The sequence below is a fragment of the Leptonychotes weddellii genome, chromosome 5 (genome assembly GCF_054177405.1).
Source record: "Leptonychotes weddellii isolate Sample4059 chromosome 5, ASM5417740v2, whole genome shotgun sequence".
Classification (NCBI taxonomy): domain Eukaryota; kingdom Metazoa; phylum Chordata; class Mammalia; order Carnivora; family Phocidae; genus Leptonychotes; species Leptonychotes weddellii.
The window spans coordinates 19,576,576-19,600,448 of NC_138373.1; the positions used below are offsets into that span (position 1 = coordinate 19,576,576).

The 23,873-nt window shown below is 40.7% G+C and overlaps 1 protein-coding gene across 6 annotated transcripts in view; it reads left to right on the plus strand.

Annotated features, from left to right (window-relative positions):
- USP31 (ubiquitin specific peptidase 31) overlaps positions 1 to 23,873 on the plus strand; it is a 197,020-nt gene that overhangs the window by 12,657 nt on the left and 160,490 nt on the right. For 5 of the 6 annotated variants that reach the window (XM_081819862.1, XM_081819857.1, XM_081819858.1 and 2 more), the window contains exons 2-6: positions 16,606 to 16,743; positions 18,010 to 18,098; positions 18,190 to 18,282; positions 18,907 to 19,042; positions 21,526 to 21,670. In XM_081819862.1, the coding sequence (XP_081675988.1) occupies positions 16,606 to 16,743; positions 18,010 to 18,098; positions 18,190 to 18,282; positions 18,907 to 19,042; positions 21,526 to 21,670 (601 nt within the window). Of the gene's footprint in view, positions 1 to 16,605; positions 16,744 to 16,818; positions 17,232 to 18,009; positions 18,099 to 18,189; positions 18,283 to 18,906; positions 19,043 to 21,525; positions 21,671 to 23,873 lie in introns of those variants that run through there. The other variant, XM_081819861.1, reaches the window with a different exon arrangement.

The window sequence follows — 23,873 nt, forward strand, 5'->3', positions numbered from 1 at the left end:
CCACTCAGGATTTCGGGGTTTTTATTTAACTCATTGATCTTGCATCTATTTCTCCTTTCTCGAACTATGCTGAAAACCCTGTTCCCAGCACCGGTGTAAATTCTCATTTGCATTATCCCAAAATGCACTTATAAGTTTCAGGATAATGATCCCGATATTACCACCAACAGACAAGTATTTGAAAAATATTTAAGATTTCTTTTCTTTTTTTTTTTTTTGCCAGTAGGACATGGCCTACTAAGCCTGTAGAGTCAAATTACTGTGTTTTAAAGTCATTTGGAATAGTTCTTAGTATGACTTTGTCACCAGCTGGATGCTTAGTTAAATTCATTCATTTCTTTTTGCTTTTGATTTTGAGTGATTGCTTTTTAAAATTTAATTTTGTTGCATAATTACGTAAAAAATAAAATACGTGGCCCAAAGTCAAATGTACAATATAAAATCTATTCAAATAAGTCTAGTTTGTCTTTGATCCTGACACCCTATTCTCTTTCTCCCTAAATTTTATGATTTATTCTTTCATTGTTTTAATATAAGCAAAGTAGTTTTGCTCTGTGTGTGTGTATATGTGTATGTATTGTGTGTGTATTCATATTTTCTCTTATTTAGATAAATGGTAGCACATTGTACAGAATTTTCTCCATCTTTTTCCTACAGCTGACATATGAGTGCTTACCACATGCCCTTCACAGTGGATTATTTTATTATTTCTTATAACATTGTAAAGTAGATACGTAAATTATTATTTCTGTGAGGCATTTCTACATACTTTTAATTCAGTGAATCTCTAAATTTCCCATAACTGGTCCTGTCCTTTGTATGCATGTTTATGAGTGAATGAATGGGCAGGGACTTAACTTCTGTATCTGCTTTACTTTGAGCAATGAGGGAGGCAGAGAAAGGCTTGTATTTAAATTGTAAGGAAGGAGATTCAACCTTTTATTTGAGATCCAGAGCTCTCTATAGATGGAGAAGAATACTAGAACTTTTCCTGACTAGAGGTGCTCCTGGTAATTTTAAAGATACATTAACTTGGAACATTCTGTAATCTTCCCGTAAAGTAAGAATCCCTTTTTAATAGTATAGTGACAACTTGGTAAATCTCCCTCATTTTAGAGCCTTTATGCCATGAGAGTTAGAATAAGCTAGAAATGCTAAAGAAAAGACAAACTCCCTTTAAAAGCAGTAGCTCATGGGAAATAGCTACTAGTTAATGATATCAGGATTTTAATAGTGACAGGAAGGAAGGAAAGAGGAGAGTCGCCTCATTTCCCTGCAGGTGGGTGAGAGAGAGGAGCACTGGTAGCTTGTTATCATCTATCCCGCAGGAGGAAGGGTTGGTTCCGTTGGAGACCTGTTGGTCGCTACCCTTTGAGGCTCTGTTGTGATGCCAGGCAGCTGAGTAGGTTGGTGTAACTGCCCACACCTACTTCCTGGTGATACCAGATTCTGTCTCAAGCTTCAGGCTGTCAGCATCAGAGGATTGTGCCAGGAGTAGGGTGAGGACAGTCGGGGGTGCAGGTCTGCTCCTTCCCTTTTGAAAATCAGAACCCATGGGTTTTGAATTTAGTGAGCTGGTCACTGAGCCTCAGTTTCTTTATTTTCCTTTTTCATTGCCATATGAGACCAGCTTCACAGATCACAGTGTTTGACAACCATTGGTTCCTTTAGTGATGGGAACATTTTAGCAGGAAAAACCAACCAGCCATCTCACACATCCACCAGCCCAGCCTGTAAGAGCAAGCCTGGGACATAGGAAAGGGACCTTGGTAGGAAGAAGATATGGAGAATCCTACAAAAGGCCACTGTAGTCAAGTGCTGAAGAGAAATGTGTTCTGCCTCAAAATTTTCTCTGGGTTTGGCCTTGCAACTCTAATTGTTTTGGAGCTCACCTTTGATGCATGTGTGCTCTAGGTTTTGACCCTTTGAATTGTAGACTATTTTTGAAGGGGTAATATTTAAATCTCCAGTGTTACAGAGCTAGATGTCTCAACTGAGGCATCTGTCCCCTGGAGGGTACTTTTCAGGATGATATATTCTGTGCCCTTGTGTTGTCATTTTATGATCTTTTTGAATAACACATTAACCCATTCATCTGGCCTTTGGGGGGAATAAGTCTTTTATATAAGTTATTTCCTAGATAATTATTTGTTCGAATATCAGGTCTTTAAATTTTTAACTTTATTATTTGATTGTTGACCTGATAGAGTATTTACACGCTTACTTTCCTAGGAGAAAATCCTGGATATATTTCACTCTGTCCTTGGTGATTTTTAGACTCTTATGAGCATCATCTATTATGTTCTTCTGTGGTATGGAGGTTTCTTTGGGGCTACTGGGATTATAAGTCCTATGGGATATAACGATTGGTGCTATATTGCTGTATTGTTTGAATTCTTATCTCTGCTTTTTTTGTAATACTCTCTCTTGCTTCCTACCATCTTTCTTCATGGTCCTTCCTTAGTTTTCTCTTGCTTTATTCAGTTTTGCTTTATCCTAGGAGCCTGTTACCTCCTGCTTCCTCATTCCTGTCTTTTGCAGTTTTTAATTTGCTTCTAGTTAAGCAACCAGATAAATACAGTCAGCTCCAAATAAGACTAAATAAACTGAGTTAGGGCTTGAGAGTCTGGCTAAATTAGGAAACTTTAGTGTTTTTCCTTTTTGAAGTCAACTAACTTTTTAAACTTTTTCAAAAAAGACTTTATTTATGGGGTGCCTGGGTGGCTCAGTTGTTTAAGTATCTGCCTTTGGCTCAGGTCATGGATCCCAGGGTCCTGGGATCAAGCCCTGCAGCAGGCTCCCTGCTTAGCAGAGATTCTGCTTCTCACTCTGTGCCTCTACCCCCTGCTCATGCTCTCTCTCTCTCTCAAATAAATAAAATCTTTTATAAAATTGAGAGAGAGAGAGAATGAGTGGGGGTGGAGAGACAAGCAGACTCCCTGCTGAGCGAGGACTGACTGAGCTACCCAGCCCCCCTAATTTTTTTTAACTTTTTAATGAAGTTCGGCATACATACAGAAAAATGCATACATTGTTAGTGTACAGCTTGGTGAATTATCCTAAAGTGATAATGTATCAACTAGATCAAGAGGTGGAACATCACCAGCACTCCAGAAGCTCCTTCGATGGCCCTTTCCCAAGTTCCACCTTCTCCCTCCTCCCCAAGGGAACCATTCTCTTGACCTCTAACACCTCTAACAGGCTTTGCCTGTTCATGAGTTTTATTGTGAGTGAAATAATAAAGTATATATTCTTTTTAAAAACACCTTATTGGGGCGCCTGCCTGGCTCAGTCAGTAGAGCATGTAAATCTTGATCTCAGCATCATGAGTTCGAGCCCCATATTGGGCGTGGAGCCTACTTAAAATTAAAAAAAAAAACACACCAGCTTTATTGAGATATAACTTACATATCATATAATTCACCCATTTAAAGTGTACAATTCAATGGTTTTTAGTGTATTCACAGAATTGTGCAACCATAACCACAATCAGTTTTAGAACATTTTTATTATCCCCCCAAAGAAACCCCATTCCTAATTGCAGTCACTCCTCATTTCCCCCCAGCCTCCCAGCCCTGGGTGTCTACTAATCTACTTTCTGTATCTATAGATTTGCCTTTCGTATAAATGGAATCCTGCAACATGTGGTTTTTTGCATCTGGCTTCTTTCACTTAGCATGTATTTTCAAGGTTCATCATTATACTTCATTCCCTTTTATGGTTGAAAAATACTCCATTACATGAATATACCATGTTTTGTTTATCCATTCACCCATTAATGAATATTTGGGTTGTTTCTACTTTTTGGCTGTTACGAATAATGCTGCTCTGAACATTCATGCACACATTTTTGTGTGGGCATATGTGTTCATTTTTTTGGGTATATGCCTAGGAGTGAAATTGCTGGGTCATATTGTGACTCCATGTCTAACTTTTTGAGCAATTGCCCAACTGTTTTGCACAGTAGCTGCACCATTTTATATTCCCATCAGCAATGCATGAAAGTTCCAGTTTCTGTACATTCTTGTCAGCACTTGTTATTGTGTGTCTTTTATTGAAGCCATCCTAGTGGGTGTGAAGTGGTATCTCATTGTGGGTTTTTTTTTTTTTTTTAAGTGGCATCTTTTCTTTTAAGTAAATGCTACCCCTGATGTGGGGCTTGAAATCACAACCCCTGAGATTGAGTCTTATGCGCCACTGACTGAGCCAACCAGGCGCCCCTCATTGTGGTTTTGATTTGCATTAAGTATATATTCTTTTGTGTCTGGATTCTTTTGCTGAAGTTCATTATGAGATAAAATCTATTTTGATAAGAATATTATCTAAGTTATTGTGGAAAACTTAGAAAATATGTAAAAATTGAAAGAGGAAAATTGAAAATGTATGGATGTTGTTTGGCATATTATTTTCTTGCTTTTTCTCCCTTCTCTGTGTGTTTTAACATAATTGGCATCAAACTGCATGTACAGTTTTGCATTACGTGATTTTCATTTCATATTGTATTATAATTTATTTATTTTTATTTTTTTTAAAGATTTTATTTTTTTGACAGAGAGAGGCAGCGAGAGAGGGAACACAAGCAGGGGGAGTGGGAGAGGGAGAGAGAGAGAAGCAGGCTTCCTGCGGAGCAGGGAGCCCGATGTGGGGCTCGATCCCAGGACCCTGGGATCATGACCTGAGCCGAAGGCAGACGCTTAATGACTGAGCCACCCAGGTGCCCCGTATTATGATAATTTTTGGGACAAAAACTCTTCAGATCATTGAGTGAAGGTATATGATGACCTATTCAGGGATGGTTTCTGGTTGTGATGAAGATTTTTTACATATATCTTTCACTTTTTTTTTAGGAGCAGAAAATGGTTATTATTCATTACATATATGAATTATTAAAATCTGTAAGAAAGCTACAGTTACTTTTGATTTTTCTTTAGGATATAGAGAAGTGAAATTCCTGGTTCAGTGGCTCTCTGTTTTGAAGATCCTTAAGTCACCCTGATAACCTTATTTTATTTTATTTTTTTTTTTTTAAGATTTTATTTATTTATTTGAGAGAGAGAGAATGAGAGAGCATGGTGGGGAGGGTCCGAGGGAGAAGCAGACTCCTCACTGAGCAAGGAGCCCGATGCGGGACTCGATCCCGGGACTCCAGGATCATGACCTGAGCCGAAGGCAGTCGCTTAACCAACTGAGCCACCCAGGCGCCCCTGATAACCTTATTTTACAGGATTGTGCCATTAGCCGTGTGTAAGAATGTCTTTAAGTCCCACTGTTACAAAATAGAAATCTTTGTGTCCATAAGTGAGAAGTAGCATTTTACTGTTTTAATTTGCATGTCTTTAATAACTAGTGAGGTAGGACAGCTTTGTCTGTCCTTTAGAGTGGAAGTATACCCATATGATAGTAACATTTTGATAACTTAGGGAATTACCCTGTTTTGATTTCACAGACTTCCCTTTGTTATCTATGTATTCACACACTCTTCCATTTAATCTTCACCTTCTACAGGGAGATGACCAAGGCCTGAACCAACTAGAATTGGCCAGGCCGTACCAGGCGGAGGCTGGGCAGGTTCTAAATTGTAGTTTGCTAGGAAAAGCCTGGAGCCAGAACGAGCACCTTGTGCTGGTTTTTATGCGATCTGATTTTCATGGTGAGGGTTGAAAGAACTGGCAGAGGCCAGGATTGATTTGGAGACTGTACCTGTGTGCAGCTCAGGAGTCAGCCTGGCTTGACTGTCAGGCACACAGTGTTGGGTGTGAAGAAGCGATATGGCAGGCCCATGACTTGAAAGCATCTTCAGCCAGCTAAGATTTATTGGGTTTATGGCACTCCAGGTTTTTGGCAATATGAACACATCATTTGTAATGAAACTTGCTGGATCTACTTATGAATGATACCTCTTGGTTACTGCTAGTTGATGTTTCAGTTATCAAAATGCAATAACAATAATGCTTCGAAGCAAAATTATTTCCAGAATATTTTGGATCCCTTTATAAAATTGGCTGTTTGGTCAAAAACATTTTAGATCTGTTTATGGTCAAATATCACTATATTCAGAATCAAGAGGATGCATACTTTGTCTCTTTGTGTATAATCACACACACACACACATACACACGATTATAGAAGAAATATATGCATGTTTGGCTTTGGGGTAGTTCAAGGCTTGACCTTATGCATCCCCCACTGCTTGTCTTTCTCACTGTATTCCACCTCCAAGGGTGTATAGGTCACTTCACTTCCATCCCAAAGAGCAGTACCACTCAACCAAGAACTTTGGCCTCTGTGCCAGTGAGTAATGCCACGTGCTGAGTTTATAAGCCAAGCCCATGTTCCTCCTGTGCTTCTGTCCACTTGATCAGGAAGCTGATCCTGGGTTTTTTTCTCTTCCCAGGGCTAAGCTTTTACCTCCTACTTGGCAAGACAGAGTGGCTTAAAAAGGCCCCTGGTGGGTGTCTGTAGACATAAACTCTTTTTTTTTTCTCTGTCTCTTTCCCCCATTTTTCTTTGATGCTAGCTGCAGTCCCTTTTTTCCACCAGTGATGAGATTCAAAGATTGGTATAGTTTTGGGTGTAGCATTACTATAGGCAGAAAACTTTGGTTTGAGCTCCTTAGGTCTGTGTAGCAGAGGAAAAAGAAATTCTCAGCATCGTGCAGTCCGACTCACTAGAATTTGGGGCCCAAAATAAGGTACGTTTCTTTGTTTTGCCAGCCCCATCTTCTGTGCAGAAAATTTGGGTTCCCTGGCCAGTATACTAGGGTGTGTTCTCATAAGATCCCCACATGGTCATTGTTACAAATTCATTTTAGAAAACGTGGGAAATACAGAAACATATAAAGAAGAAAGGGATAACTCATCTAAAACTTGCCACTCTGAGGCAATGACTGTTAATGTTTCAGTGTATATTTAGAAGGATAAAAGACAAAAAGGTCTTTAAAGATGTATTTTAAAAGTTTGAAATTATGTTCATATGTAGTTTTGCATCTTCTTTCTGCTTAATTGTATTGTGTATTAATTTCTCCATGTTTTCTAAAACTTAAATATTTGTTCCATGGTAGGAGTATATAATAATTTCATAGATATTTAGATGGCTTTTCTAGTTTTTCTGTTTTGACTTTAAAAAAAAATCTAGGGGGCGCCTGGGTGGCTCAGACGGTTAAGCATCTGCCTTCGGCTCGGGTCATGATCTCAGGGTCCTGGGATCGAGTCCCGCATCGGGCTCCCTGCTCAGCAGGGAGTCTGCTTCTCCCTCTCTCTCGGCTGTTCCCCCTGCTTGTGCTCTCTCTGTCAAAAATAAATAAAATCTTTACCAAAAAAAAAATCTAAAGATCTTTATTAAATAAATAATTTATGAATGAAGCAGCATCCCATTTAGCAAGTGGGGGGGGTGCCTCCAAGATGTCTGTTTTGACTTTTTTTTTTTTAAAGATTTTATTTATTTATTTATTCATGATAGAGAGAGAGAGGCAGAGGCAGAGGGAGAAGCAGGCTCCCCAAGGAACAGGGAGAGCCTGATGCGGGACTCGATCCCATGACCCTGGGATCATGACCTGAGCTGAAGGCAGATGTTTAACAATCTGAGCCACCCAGGCGCCCTCTTTTTTAACTTTTAACTGTTGAAGAGGCCTTTTAGCTAAATCAGGACTGGACGTTTGCTTTTTTGACTGTGTTGTTAGTCAAATTTTCCTCCTTTAAAAAAAAAAAAAGCTTTTAAAAAGCTTATTTTATTATAGTTGGGAAGAATCTTAGACTGTGTTGGATAATGACAAAGAGACCGAAAAGAAGATACTCTTGAGTTACTTAAGTTACTTGATTAGATATGTAAACACATTTTGGTGACCTGAGCTGACTTTAACCTTGGAGTCAGCGAGACTTGGCCACATAGGGTGTGCTCGGAAGGATGGACGGGATCGGAATTCAGCGCCACCAGCAGAGCAGCTTGAGCATTGTAAGGTGAAGAGCATCCCCCCTTTACATTTGCTGATGAGAGACAGATGTAGTTCTCCAGAATCAGATTGTTGTCTCTGTCTTGTTTGCTTTCTCTAGCATCCTGGGACACTCAGGCGGGACATAGTTCTCCTTCACATACTGCAACTTGATCTTCTGACATAGTCCAAATTCCTCCTTACTCCTCAAATAATAACATCTCAATTAGATAAACTCCATTTTTTTTGTTTCTGGGCTGTATTTCAGTCATAGGAAAAAGTGCAAATTACAACAAAACAAACACATTAACAAGGATTTATTTAAAAGCAAATAAGCTCCTAGAAGCCTCAGGCTTGGTACAGCTATAGTTCAGTCTCCAACACATGTTTTATGTCCACATTGAGAAATGACATTTCCGAATGATCAAGCCCTGTATGAACCCGAGTCATGTAATTACGGAAAAAAAAAATCATTTATTGAAGGATTTTGGACAAAAATGTTTGAAGGCTGTTTTAATCAGAGGAGGTTGAAGAATAGTGGTAACTTTGGGCAAGTTATTTCACTTTACTGAGCCCAAGTTTTTTTGTCTGAAAATAATGATGATAATACTTAACAACATAGGGAACTTCTGGGGGTTAATTTTATAGGAAATAACACTTATAAACAATTAGTATAATGCCTGATACGTTATAAGCACTCAATTATTAGCTGTCATTATTGTTACTGTTTTGTTTCAAGTATTGTATTTGCTAGGTGTTGGGGTAAATAATATTGAATAAGACATTCCAGATCACTGTGTAATGGTGGAGGCAGATATGAGGTTTTGTGTTCTGGTGATATGAATAAAATACAGTGTAATAAATGATATAATACAATTATGACAAAAGAGCCACCCATGAGTTTTAGTGCTTTTGGAAGTAAAACTTCAGAGCTTTTCCAGTGTGGCCATGTTCTTTCTGTCTTGGCTTCACCTAGAAATAGAATTTTTTTTTTTTTTTAATCACACTTGAAAAAGGTTAACAATGGTCAGGTCCCACTGTAGATAATTAAATCAGCATCTCTGGGCTGCTCCCACTTCGTGGTTTTTGTTTTTGCTTTTTTAATTTCCCTAGATGATTCTAATGTGCAGCCAAGAGTTAAGAGCCAATGCTTTAGAAATTTTCTTTTCTTTCTCTGTGACATTTTCCAGGTTTATATAGGATAATTCTTTTTTTCTTGACTTTTGAAACTTAAATAATAGAAACTCTGTAGAGTTTTAGAGTTTATAAAATGCTTTTATAAAAACATTTTTTAATGAAAATGCTTTTATAGAGTTTGTAAAATAAATCTCATTAAAGCTTCACAGCAATTCTTTTGGAAAACTATTCTCATCCCCATTTTGCACAAAACATAGCCGATGCTCAGAGAAAACACATGAAGTGAAAGGTGGTGGAAAGAGGATTTGAATCCAGGTATTCAGCATCCAGTCTTTCTGTTTCTATTGCATTTCTAGTGGAAACTTCCAACCACTGTTTACGTACATGGGGATCTTCTCTTGCTGCTGTATTTTCTACCTATATAGCTCTATGATCTGTTGTGAAATCTTTGCTCATTGTTCATCTGGCTGAACCACTTGGGGTATATTCCTTTTTGTATTTCTCCCTTTCATCCTGGCTCTAATGCCCTTGACCCTACTTCCACCTTAGTTGTAATTTTTTGAAATGCAATAACTATTTGTCAACACGCTTATTAAAACTTTCTCTTTTAGATAAGATATATACCCTTTCCTAGTCTCTATTTCAGCAATGAGTCCCTGCCACCAAGTCTTTGTAGTATATGCAAGTTTGTTTAATATCCAGATCTACTCTTTTTTTTTTTTTTAAAGATTTTATTTATTTATTTGAGAGAGAGAGAATGAGAGACAGAGAGCATGAGAGGGAGGAGGGAGAAGCAGACTCCCTGCCAAGCAGGGAGCCCGATGCGGGACCCGATCCTGGGACTCCAGGATCATGACCTGAGCCGAAGGCAGTCACTTAACCAACTGAGCCACCCAGGCGCCCCAGATCTACTCTTTTAACAGTGCAGATATCCCTTGCTATCCAAATCTGTTTAGTTCCTGAGCTTGGATCATGAGAACTTGGATACAAGTGACACCTATACTTAAGTTACTCATGTTAGGTCCTTCTGTAGTAACTCCCTTTCCCCTGTGGCCAAATCGAACACATGAACAGGCTCTGTGTGGCACTCTCTTACTATTCTCATTGAGTTGTCTTTCCATCTTGGATGGAAGCTCCTTTCCTCTTGTCTCCTTTCTTTTCTCTCTCCTTTCCCACCCAGCTCCCAGCTCCATCCTACCAAGGAAGGAGAGTGAGGGAGTGCATTTGAAGGATGGGAATGGAGGGCATTCCAGTCATAGGGCAAGGATGTGTGAAAGTCTGGAGGCCTTACAGTTTCTTTCAAGGGCCCGTTGTTGCCACAGCTGGCTAATATCAAGGGCCTCTCAGCCTAACTTGTGTTATGTGAAGACTTCCCCACCAGAGGTGAAGGTGAGGAGGAAAGAATGGATGAAGGACTCAGAACCCTGTTTGAGCATGGCTGCATTCTGTACCCTGGTATGGAACACTGTTGAATGGACTCTTTCTCTATCACCGTTTTTCATGGGTCTTACCTGTTTTTACAGTATTCATCCATTTGTACCAATTTCATCCCTTATGTTTTAGTTAAGTATTCTTCATCAACTTAGTAGTTGTCCATAAAGTCAGATTCAAAAGATGAAACTTTTCTCAAGACGAGTGTTATTATTCTGTTCTTTCCAATACAGTCCAGAAACCAAATTTCACTTTTAGATGCCATCTATGAACTCAGCTGTTCACATTTCATCTTTCTCTTAAAATTTCAGCACTGTAGTCCTCCCAAGTTCTGCTTCTTACCCAGAATCACTGGAAATAAATTCTACGTTTCTTCTGGCATAGAATCAAGGAAAGTGGGTGATAATTTGGTTTGGTGAGTTTTGGCAAGCTACCTTTTCCCCGAAAGAGTAAGCCAGCTCCTGATCAAGTCAATACTGCCATGTCCATTCCCCATAGGAGGAGATCATCAATAGCTGTTGCTTTGTTGTCTTCGTCCTGGGATTGGGTAAAGCATGTCTTGAACCAGTTTCTGTCTTTTCCCTGGAGCCCAGGGTTCTGCTGCTTCTGTACTACGGTGCTATGGAAAGAAAGAACCTCATGTCTAATATTGCCATGCCAGTTGGATAGACTTCATTCTTCTTCTTTTCAGGGCCATGCTTCCAACTCCTCTTCCCCCCCCCCCCTTTTCTTTTCTTTTTTCTCTTTTCTTTATAAGGGGAAAAAAGTTCTCTGTAGATCTAGGCCTTAAGATTTTATTTGAAGGGTAAAGAGAAGTTTTATGAAATTTGAAGCTTTACAGATTTGTTTGACTCTTACTTTATTTAGTAACTGGATATTAAGGATCATCCTAACTGAAGGGAAAATTGGAACGATGGTCAAATTTATATTTATAGTAGGATGTATAGGATTTAAACCAATAGGTTAGTTAATCTTTTTCTAAACACCACACCCACATTCTATAAAGTTCTATAAAATAAAGGTTTATTTTAAGAAGGCTCATATTCTATTTTTCATAGAAGTGACAAATTTAAATAATTTAATTTCTCAGATTGTAGCAATGCTATTTATAGATGACATACTCCAGTGATAATTACCTTTTTTTTAAACCTGCAAAAATACAGAAAGATTGATTTTAGGACATAAATAAAAATAAACTAAGGTTTAATTTTGCAAAAAATTATAAAAGGCAAACCAAAGCAATGTCAGATGAGGCCCAAAGCAAAAATCAAATCACTTGTTGGGACTCTAAGGGAAGAGCTTGGGGGAAGATTTGGGATGCTAGGAGTGTCATCGATGGCCAACTCAACTGCTTTGCTTTATAAACCAGAAATCACAGGTTCCATGAGTCCCCTAAGATAACCAGTGGTTTGTGGCAGAGCCAGAGATTGGGCCCAGGTTTCCTAATTCCCACTATTTTTTCCTTCTTGACTCCCACTATTTTTCTTTCTTCTGTAACATGTACTTAAGGATGGTTATTATTCTCTGTTTTGTTTTGTCTTGGTAAGAAGTAAAATAAATAGTCCCTTGGGTCTCTGCAGTGGGGAAAAAGTCACCATCGTGAAGGAGGAAAAAGGGGCAGAAAAAGGAGCCTTTGTGTTTGTGTGTGTTCAGGGAGGTTTCCTGTAAAATGTGCTTAGTTTGTGATGTAGTGATTTAGGGTGGGGTTGACCTAGAGCAGTTTTTGCCCTAGTTACAGAGGTTGTGAAGTCCTGTTGCCTGTTGAGTCGTGCCCAACAAAAATCTTGTCGAGCAGCCTCTGCACAGCACTTTGTACACAGTGATTGGGGGATAAGTGCTTAGATGAGTTGAAGCGATAGTGGCAGGAATCATAAATCAGATTTAATGCAGTCCTGATAAAGAATTGTGTATTGTCTCCACTCTGACATTTGACGGATACTGTGCATGAACTGTCTGCCGTGACACATAATGAAGAACTTGATTTCGGCTTACTTGTTTCTTAGGAACATGTGTATTCGGAGAACTCCCCCACCCCCACTGGGAGTAAATATGAGAGAGGGTTCCTACACCACACACTTGCCATGCTTCAGGCAGTTTGTGTGCCCCAGCCATATGCCGTGAGATTTGTCATTAGCCTTACCACACCTGAGACTTCCTCTTGGCAGCTGTCCTGTGCTTCTTCCCCAAAAGGAGCAACCCAAAACAACTAACAAAAACAAAGGTTCCCTGCCTTCCTGTCTATAACTTCTGAATCCGTAACTATCTTTACCTCCTTCTCTTCTGTCTCTCCCACCTCCTGTTTAAGGCACTTCTTACCTCTTTTCTGAACCCCCCTCCCCCTTTGCCCCTCACTGAAGAATGCTCTTTCTGCAGGTGTCTCCCTTCCGTAATCTCTTTCCCCTCAGTATGCAAGTCCCTTTTCCCTGTAAGTCCCCCACTAGGCAGAGCATCTTTCCTTCTTCCTTCCTTCTATAACAGAGTCTCTTGCATATGAAGGGTGGTTGTCTTGCAGTCAGTCAGTTTCCTTACCTTTTCTTCTCTCTCACCCTCTCTGGTCAATATTCTACTTCACTGAAACTGCACTTTCAGCTTCTTAACTTGCTGTTCCAAAGGACCGTCTCCATGCCCATCTTACTTGACTTTTCTGTAGTCGTTTACATTGCTGCTTCCTTCTCTCTGGCTCTTCTGGCTGCTCTTACCTTCTTTGGCTTCCTTATTGTGACTTGTCCTTTCTGTGCCATCCTTCCTAAAGAATCTGGCTGCCTCCTTTTCTTTTCTTTTTTTTTTAAGATTTTATTTATTTATTAGAGAGAGAGCACAAGAGGGGGGAGCGGGAGAGGGAGAAACAGACTCCCCGCTGAGCAGGGAACCCGATGTGGGACTCGATCCCGGGACTCCAGGATCATGACCCAAGCCGAAGGCAGTCTCTTTAACCAACTGAGCCACCCAGGCGCCCCTGGCTGCCTCCTTTTCTCATTAGTGTTCCCTGGGTTTTTTCCTCTGTGTTCATACGGTAAGAGAGTGCTGCTCTGATTTAACTTTCCAGCTCAGATTTCTTTCCTGAGCACCAGATTTCACCTCACTGGGGATCCTGTAGGTACCTCAGATTCAGCGTGTTCAAAGCTCTACTGTCCCTCAGTCTCTTCCTCTGTTCCTGATTTCATTATCCATCTAAATCAGATACTAAAAACCTTGGTGTCATCCCTCATTTCTTTTTTTTTTTTAAAGAGCTTTTGTTTTGTTTTGTTTTTATTTATTTATTTGACAGAGAGAGACACAGCGAGAGAGGGAACACAAGCAGGGGGAGTGGGGGAGGGAGAAGCAGGCTTCCCGCGGAGCAGGGAGCCCGATGCGGGGCTCGATCCCAGGACCCTGGGATCATGACCTGAGCCGAAGGCAGATGCCTAACGACTGAGCCACGCAGGCGCCCCTCTCCCTCATTTCTTCTTTGTATCCCTTAGTATGGTATTACCAGTCACTTGTTTCTTTTCCATCCTGAGTCGGCCACACCATCAGGGATGCTGCTAGTGCTGATGGCTTTTATTGGTCTTTTTTTTTTCTTTACTGGGAAATCTTCTCTCTCTTTTTTTTCCTTTTTAAAGATTTTATTTATTTACTTGACAGAGAAAGACAGTGAGAGAGGGAACACAAGCAGGGGGAGTGGGAGAGGGAGAAGCAGGCTTCCCGCAGAGCAGGGAGCCTGATGCGGGGCTCGATCCCAGGACCCTGAGATCATGACCTGCGCCGAAGGCAGATGCTTAACGACTGAACCACCCAGGCGCCCCTTTACTGGGAAATCTTCTCTTTCTTCTGTAGCTCACATTTTCCCACTGTCCACACCAAATGGCTCTGGCTTTGATTCTCCTAAATGAGTGCATAAGGCCACAAGCCGAACTATTTCAAGATGAAGTAAGGTGTCAGGTATAAAATGCTACAGGGGATTGAGGAAGGTAAAGCCCAAGAAAGAAAATACTGGATTTGATGATTGAGGTGGTGTCTGACCCTGGGGGAAGTTTTGTAGTATAGTGAAGACTCCCCACACCCATTTCTCCTTTTGTGTACCTTTGTCTGAGATAGCATTCAAGTAGTATCCTTCTAGTCACTGAAACTTTGTTATCAGGGTCCTTCTTCTCCTTTGCTCACTTTATCCAATAATAAATTTTGCCAGTTGACACTTCAGTCTTCTCTCTCATTTATGTCCCTTTGATTTTTTTCCTCTTGAATTTGAATCTTCATAAATCATCTTTTTGTTATCATTCACATTTAACTGATCATCAGGTTATGGTGGTTCTTCATAATCAAGTCATAAATCTGTCCCTTCTTTTTTTTAAATATTTTTTTAAAGATTTATTTATTTATTTTAGAGTGAGGGAGTGAGTGGGGGGAGGGGCAGAGGGAGAGAATCTTCAAGCAGACTCCCCACTGGGCGTGGAGTCTGATGCGGGGCTCGATCCCACTACCCATGAGATCATGGCCTGAGCCAAAACCAAGAGTTGGAACTTAACCAACTGAGCCACCCAGGCACCCCTTAATATTTTATTTAGTGATCTCTATACCTAACGTGAGACTCAGACCCACAACCCCGAGCTCAAGAGTTACACACTCCACTGACTGAGCCAGCTAGGCGCTCCCCTATAATCATCTTAATTGGAAAATGCAGTGGACAGTTTTTAGTTCTTTGTCCTATTTTATCATTCTTAACACCATTCATCACTCTCTCCTTCATAACCCTCTTCTCTTGACTCTTGAGACTCTGTTCTCCTGCTTTTCTTGCCATGTCTTTGGTGGCCTTTTCTTGGTCTCCTTTGAGGGCCCCCAAATATATTTGTTCTCTGACTTGATCTCTCATGACCATGTCTGGGCAATCTCAGCTATACTCATGATTTCAACTACCACCCATCTGTTGACTCGCAAATCTTTGTCATTAGGGTGCACTCTTCCACTGAGCCCCAGATCTGTATTCTTCATTTATTTACCAGGTACTTCCACTTGGAGGTTCCACAGAACTTTAAATGCAGTGGATTTGAAAGGGGACTCATTATCATCTTCCCCAGACTTCTTTTTCATTTTGTCTTGATGAGGGGTACCATCAGTTGCTCATCATCTAGATAGGACACCTTGGGGACATTAATGCCTCCTTTCTCACTGTCCCCATTCATTAGGTCACAAATCCTACTGAGTCTACTGCCTAAATTCCTAAATCTCTCAGGTCTGCCTTCATGTTTCTGTCCTCACTGCCTTAGCTTGGATCCTCATTATTTTCTTGCCTCATCAGTGCCTTTGTCTCTTCACTGCCCTCCCTTTGTGCAGTTGTGTCCCCTTCTTCCTCCCTACTTCCAAATCCCATATTCAGCTGAAATTTGAGTGCTTATTATATCTTACTTACATGTGAAATGTTGTGCATGCATCTTACTTAACCACCACATTAAATTACCATTCTCCCTTTTACTTTGGAAGAGAGTAAGCCCCGGTCTCACAAATACAAGTGGTGGGAGAGCAATTTGAACCCAGGCCTTATGCTCCAGAGCCATGAACTTAACCATTTCACTGAGAACCTTTCATTGGCCACCGCTCTTTCCATATTCTAGTCTTTGGAAGCAAGTCACTATTCAAGGTAGAAGGTTAAGGTCCATCTCCTGAGAGGAAACTATTGACATTGATTATTTGGAATTCTATAAGGAAGACTTATTTCTTATTTATTTACTCAATCATTTATGTTTTATAGATGTGTTTATTTCATACTGGGGTTTATAATTCAATACTATGTTACTTATTTAACCAGTTCTCATTTTTAAGATGTTCAAGTTATTACCACCTTTTTGCTATTATTAAAGCCTGATGAATGAATATTTTCTTAGAAGTCTTGACATGCTGTTTGATGGTTTCTTTAGATATATTCCTCAAAGTAGGATTGTTGGGTAGGTGCATTGAAGTCTTCTGTACACGTTTCTGAGGTGGGGTTTTCACATAAGCATCTGTTTTTATATTGCTGTCTTTCTAGGAAGTTACTCTAACACCCTTGAGATTTTGCATCCCTCTTTGGGATTATAAATAGTTCATCTTTAAAGCCAGGAACTCAACTAGGCGCTTTGATTTATTTACCTGTGTAGAGTATTGTGTCAAAGAACGCACTGCAATATCGGGGAAATTCCCAGCATGACGCCCAGGAGTTTCTGCTGTGGCTTCTGGACCGAGTTCATGAAGACCTCAATCATGCTGTGAAGCAGAGCGGCCAGCCTCCTCTGAAGGTGAGGGTGTGCACCCTGCTGGGGCAGCCAAGGAGCCATGAGCAGGGAGCTCCGTGGTGGTTTAGTGAATGGAGTGAGTGTAGATTCTTTTCTCAAACCTCCACTGAGGAGTTGTTGCAGTTTGCATTTAGTTAATACAGTGAAATCAACTAAGCTCTGGGTGAGTATAAAATTCAGGGATACTTAGAGGAGTTTTCCCGTGTTTACTGCTTGCTGGCAGCATAAGAGAGTTGCTGTGTCTAAGGAACTTAGAGTCTAGTGAGAGGGGACATATTTGCATGTATGACTAGCTTTAGACTACAGTCAGGTGATTCCAGTTCACTAAGCTGTTTTTAAAGCAGAAATTGGTTTCTTTTGCAGTGAGACATGTAGCCTTGTAGCTCACTGAAATGAATACACACTCAAAAAGGAAATGAATGGAGGTCTTTGCTGTTACAATTGGATTTGAGTATAGGAACTGAACCCCTAGAATATTCTACCAAGAAACGGTGATTCATCCTCAATTTTTATGCATGCAACCTTAATATGATTGGTAAAATGATTTATATAATGGAAATAATTAAGACCAAAGAGTTGTTATTCTCTTGCCACTTTTAAAGTTTTTGTTAATTCTGCACTGTATCTCGAAATTTCAGTCTGTGGTTTTGTAAGGTGTTAAGTAATTCTGATTCAAGGTCCTTCTGTGCCCGGACACTCTGTACTGTCCTAGGACCATGTGCTTGTGGCTGGCTCTCCCACCAGATTGAGATGTACTTAAGGTCAGGCACTATGTCTTATTTATCTTTGTGTCTTAATGCCCTTTGCGGGGCTCTCTGCAGGTGCTCAGTGACTGATTATTGGGTGGGTGGACATGAAAAGGCCAATTCAGTATGCCGTCGAGTGGCTGGGCATCCCAGCGAGCAGTGCAGCGGGTAGGGGCTTGCGCAGGTGGGCACCGTGGCTAGGGTTATTTCCTGGAAGAGGCCAGAGGGAGACCTTCGGAGCTGGAGGGAGATGGGAGCACCCTGTGGAAGGACTGCCGGACTGCCTGGCGGGGTGGAGAGACCAGCACAGGCACGGTCTGTGGGAGAGCCTGTGACGTGCGTCCTCGTGACCCCGTCCTGGCCGCTGCGTTCCGATGCCTGGAGCACATCCTTTTCACGGGAACATCCAGACCTGATGTACCGCTTGTAGAGGAAGTCAAGGACATTTGTGACTGTTTCAGGTTCATCTTCCATCAAGAACTGGTACTTCTAACGTGTGAAATTGTACTTTCCCTTTTTTTAGCCACCGTCAGAGACTGATATGATGCCCGAGGGACCATCTTTTCCTGTCTGTAGCACTTTTGTACAAGAACTTTTTCAAGCCCAGTACAGGTATGAGCATATCAAATTGTCTCTTACGTGGTCTGCTTGATATAGCTCTAGATGATCTTACTGTGCGTGTCTTTCGTTTTTGTTTCTGAAGATCTTCTTTGACATGTCCTCACTGTCAGAAGCAGAGCAACACTTTTGACCCTTTCCTCTGCATTTCTTTGCCAATTCCTCTACCCCACACAAGGTAAGAACAGATGTAATAAAATTAAGACTGTACATTCCTGTGTATTCCTTTCCTCTGTAGGCTCCTGTTAGGGCTCCTTACTTACTGAGACAAGTAATGGGATTAGTGATAACTTGAATACAGGCATTGTAAAAACCTTACAGAAGTCTATAAATCCTGGTCTGAATGTGCAGGGTGAGCAGGCACATGGGGTAAGCGTCTTTTTACAGTCCCTGTGGTTGTCGTCCGTTCAGTTGCTCATCCACTGATAGTATGGGGCAGGGGGAGGGTTGTTGAGTGCCTTCTAGATTTTCTAGAGACTTTATGTTGCACTTTTAATTAGTTGCTTTATTTGAACTGTTTTTCAAAATTTTTGAGAGTTAATGCTGTTGTAAAGAACATTCAAACCACAGAATCAAGTGTTGATATGTTATATTTTGTTTGACTGCCTTTTCCAGAGATGTCTTGATTATTGTTTTCTGGTTCCACTTAGGTCCAGATGAGATTTTTTTTTTCCCCTTTGGCTTCCAAATAAAGGTGTGGGTTAGCTTCAGTTTTGTGTTAATTTCAGATCAGGTTTGTTTTGCCTCTGTATTTTAGTTGAAGTAAGTGCCTAATGAGAAGATCTGACTTTGATCTGCACAGGCCTCTCTATGTTACCGTAGTGTATCAGGGGAAATGTTCTCACTGCATGAGGATTGGTGTGGCCGTGCCTCTGTCTGGGACTGTCGCCAGGCTTCGGGAAGCAGTGTCTATGGAAACAAAGATCCCCACTGATCAGGTAATAAGCCTGCTCAGGCCAATTACATATGAGCCATAAAAGTGTTGCTTTCTGTTTTCCTGGAATTTTCTAACAGTCCTCTGCCAAGTATGGTTAGATAGAAATGTAAAACCAGTTGTGTCTGTATTGAGGAAAGAAAAATCAAGACCCAAAGAGGGAAAATGTACATCAAAACTTTTCATGCTTCATTTAATTGTACATATATTTTTAAAAGCAAAGCTGTGACTTGACACCAAGACCTTCTTTTAGCTTTGTTTATAAAGTATAATTACTCAGCCTCTCTTAAACTAGCCTTATGGATGCTTATGTGGGCAATAGGAAGAGCATCCCTGTGGTATTTGAAGGTCACAGAGGCTTAGAAAACTCCACTAGTGGCTCTTGAAAACCCCTTTCCATTGTGGTGATAAGAATGGATATCTTCTTGCTGGTACAGTACATACAGATGCTCAATATGGTTGGCTTCCTGCTTAAAGCTGGGTCAGAGACTCACTTCATTTAGATGAAGTGCCCCTTCACAAGGAATGTTGTGCCCCTTCTGCCTTCTTTTTTTGGGTAAATTTTTGATAAGTAGTTATATTTAAATGGACCCAAAATACTTTTAGCCTATTTGTTACTTGACATTTTTGCATACAGTTTTTACTCAATTCACTATTATGATTTTATTTAGAAAAATGTTTCTTATTTTAGATTTACTAAGAAAGATGATCCTGTGGTAGAATAACTTTTCCCTAGGTAGCTTCTGGAAGCTGCTATGTAATCACATGATTAATAAAGGTGTTTTGTACGTTGGCCTCATGTGGCTTCTTTTGGGAAGTTACCACAGTAGAACAAATACAACCAGTGGTATTACCTTAATATAGCGAATATCTCATATTTTCATAGGCCAAGTACTGGTGTGTTGATAAAATGTTCATATTCTTCCTTACTCTCAAGTGCTTTTTGATTCTTTTTTTCCCTTTAGGATGAGGGGTAAGACTGAAAGAGGGAGGCAGGCTGAGCTGTGTGTGCAGGGCAGATCTGGTTGTATCTTTATTTTTTAAAAGATTTTATTTATTTGACAGAGAGAGACACGGCGAGAGAAGGAACACAAGCAGGGGGAGTGGGGGAGGGAGAAGCAGGCTTCCCGCAGAGCAGGGAGCCTGATGTGGGGCTCAATCCCGGGACCCTGGGATCATGACCTGAGCCGAAGGCAGACACTTAACGACTGAGCCACCCAGGCGCCCCCTGGTTGTACGTTTAAAGCTTCCAGTGCTCTCGGGCTCTTTTTGCATGTGGTTTAAATGGCTGATAGAATTACAAGTTTGTTTTTGACCTTAGCTTGCTGGAGAAAATAAATTATCTTGCATGTTCACCTGCAGAAAAACAATGTGGTTATTAAACTCATCAGAAGAAAAATGTGCTAGGGATATTTTTTTTCTTGGACTATTTGTGGAGTGTGCCACCAGCCTCTTTCACCTCACAGACTCATAGTATGTTTGCATTAGCAGAGGGGATTTTAGGGGTCCCTTCCAACCCCCTCATTTGAAGGAGGCCCAGAGAAACCATGTGACTTGTTCAAGAGCATAGGGCTGGTTGGTGGCAGGCTGAGACTGGAACCTCTTCATGCCCAATCCAGTGCTTTTTCTCTAGACAGTGCTGCTGAGCATGTAATGAGCATCTAAATGTTTCCATTGTTTTTTTCCCCATCTTTTTTGTTTTGTTTTGTTTTGTTTTATTGTGAAATACTCAGCCATTTCAGAAACAGGACTTAGAAAGTGGAAGTATCTTGTCCTAAGTATCTTAGAACTAAGAGTTACTAACTCTAATACTGTGTTGTATATTCACTCCTATTTTTTCCTGTGCATATACTACATTTGTTATTTTATAAAAATGGAATCGATTAACACATTATTCTTTATGTTACATCTTATTTAACTAGGAGATCTTTCCATGTTGGTGCAAATATATTTGGCTCATTCTTTGTAATTACAGTAGGACTATAATATATTTAACTAGTTCCTATTGTTGGACATTTGAGTTGATTTCATTTTTTTTCCTATTACAAAATCCGTGGTTGTATGACATTTTTTAACCTGAAACAAAGAAAAGTTACTGATGTAGGAGAAAGTCTTGGAATCAGATGTGGACTCTGCTTGCTGCGAGACTGAATAGTCAGATACTTGTTGGCAAGTCTCCCACCTCTCTTCAGTTTCTTCCCCTTGTGAGACAAGGGGCTTATACTTTGTCATTTCCTGGGGGCTCTTCTTCACGAAAACTTAGAGGAACTCTGGATTCAGTGCCATAGCATTCTGAAATTTACAGAGGATATCGTGCTTCTACAATTCGCTTACTAAAGGCAGATAGTGTGGGCTCCGTGACATGTTTCAGAGCCCTCTCACATCCCCGCAAGCCCTGACGGGCTGCAAAAGCTCATGGTAGAATCGGGAGATCAATTCTTATTGGCTTTCCAGTTACCCAACTGTTTACATTTTTCCCATTTTTAGATTGTGTTAACGGAAATGTACTATGATGGGTTCCATCGTTCCTTTTGTGACACTGACGACCTGGAAACAGTCCATGAAAGCGACTGCATTTTTGCCTTTGAGACTCCAGAAATATTTAGGCCTGAAGGAATTCTCAGTCAAAGAGGTAAATGAGCATCTGTTTCCATAAGGGTTTGCAGATTTCACAACTGTCTGCCCTTTGAGGTGTCTATTATATGATGGCATACTTTTTAAAATTATGGTAAAATACACATAACACTTATTTTTATGATGGTATAAATTCTATGGTAACATTTCTCTGGAAGAAGGCAGTTCTCACTGTTTCAGGCAAAGATATTTCCTTAGTTTCTAAGCCCCTATCTGAGGCTCAGAACTGACTGAATCCTTCCTCCTTTTCTTTTAAGTGCTTTCTTTTTTTTTTTTTTAAAGATTTTATTTATTTATTCATGAGAGACACAGAGAGAGAGAGGCAGAGGCAGAGGGAGAAGCAGACTCCCCAAGGAGCAGGGAGCTCGACGTGGGACTTGATCCCAGGACCCTGGGATCATGACCTGAGCCGAAGGCAGATGCCCAACCATCTGAGCCACCTGGGTGCCCTGTTAAGTGGCTTCTTAAGCATCTTATGACAGCATTTGGGAAGATGCATGATGCCATAGCTGCCTTTTTTTTTTTTTGCATTTTGTTACCTGCTTCGATGCTTAATTTCTAAATTCTAACTCTCTGCTATAAAATGTTTTCTTGATACCTTGCTTTTAAGAAATTTGCATCAATAGGCAGCAAAAGAAAGTACAGCTGTGGACAGTGCCGTTCCTTTTCCTATGATTTGGGCTGTGATTTAGAACTTAGCCTGTCTCTCAACTGTGCTTGTAGGATTTGGGGGCTATTTCTGATTTTGAAAGTTGCTAGGCAACTCAAACTTTGTTCTTGGCCTTAGTGTTCTTCATGGTTCTGGGACTTCTGTTCTTTTTCTTTACTCCAGTGATTATTAAAGCTTGAGAGGCACCTGGGACATGGTTAGAAATGCAGATTCTTGGACCCCACTCCAGACCTACTGAACGAGAGCCTCTGGGGGTGGGGCCCAGCATGCTGTTTTTCACAGGTGATTCCAATGCACACCAAAGTTCGAGAACTGCTGAACTGAGAACCTAGTCCCAGCAGTGTCTTTCTACTGCCATGATTTTTAGAACTGAACCTCCCTGCTCATCCTCTTTTCTTCTCCTTCCATACCCTGACTTTTCTTTTTTTTAAGATTTTATTTATTTATTTGACAGAGAGACACAGCAAGAGAGGGAACACAAGCAGGGGGAGTGGGAGAGGGAGAAGCAGGCTTCCAGTGGAGCAGGGAGCCTGATGCGGGGCTCGATCCCAGGATTCTGGGATCATGACCTGAGCTGAAGGCAGATACTTAACGACTGAGCCACCCAGGCGCCCCTCCATTCCCTGACTTTTAACTGTCCATTGGAATCTCTGCTTAGAAGTCCTGCGTCGTCTTAACACTCAGCATTTCTTAGACCTGATCCTCCTGCGTTTCTTCTCTGGAATCATGGTACCACCATCCTTCTTTTCACCCAAGGTGGATCTAAGCACTTCTCCCTCAAAATTCACATAGAAATGATTAAACACTATGCAGTTTTACTCCTCATCCTCTTGCCACTTGTACAGCTCAGACCAGTCTCAGCTGGGCTTTTCTAGTAATTTCTCTACTATCTTTACCCCTAGACTTTCTTCTGTTATTTTTCCATGGTGCCACCAGACTTATTTGGATATACATTTCTGATCATATTATATGCTTATTGATTTGCCAGTGTTTCCCCTTTGAGATTAAATCTGAACACCTTGGAAGAATGGATGGCCCGTCATGGTTGGTTCTTGCCTTTCTTTCCAGCCTCTTTACTATACTCCATCTCCTTCCCCATGTACCCTATCTAGGTTACTCTGTATTTCTCGAATATGTCGTGTACTTTTATACTTTCCAACTGTTTGCTCTGTTGAGAATTCATTTCTCCAGCTCCTTTCTCAGCTCCTACTTTGTCTCCCCTACACACGCCTCCCCTCATCTCCCCATCTCACCCAGTCCTAAGCAACCACTGTTCTACTCTCTGTCTCTGTAGATTTCCCTACTTTAGACGTTCATGTGAACAGAATCATATAATAGGTGGCATTTTTGACTTCTTTCATTTAGCATAATGTTTCAAGGTTCATCAGTGTTATAGCATGTATCAGTCCTTCAGTCCTTTTTATGGCTGAAGAGTAGTCCATTGTATGTATATACCTTTGTTTATCCATTTATCTGTTGATGGACATTTGGGTTGTTTCCACATTATGAAATAGTGCTATTATGACCATTC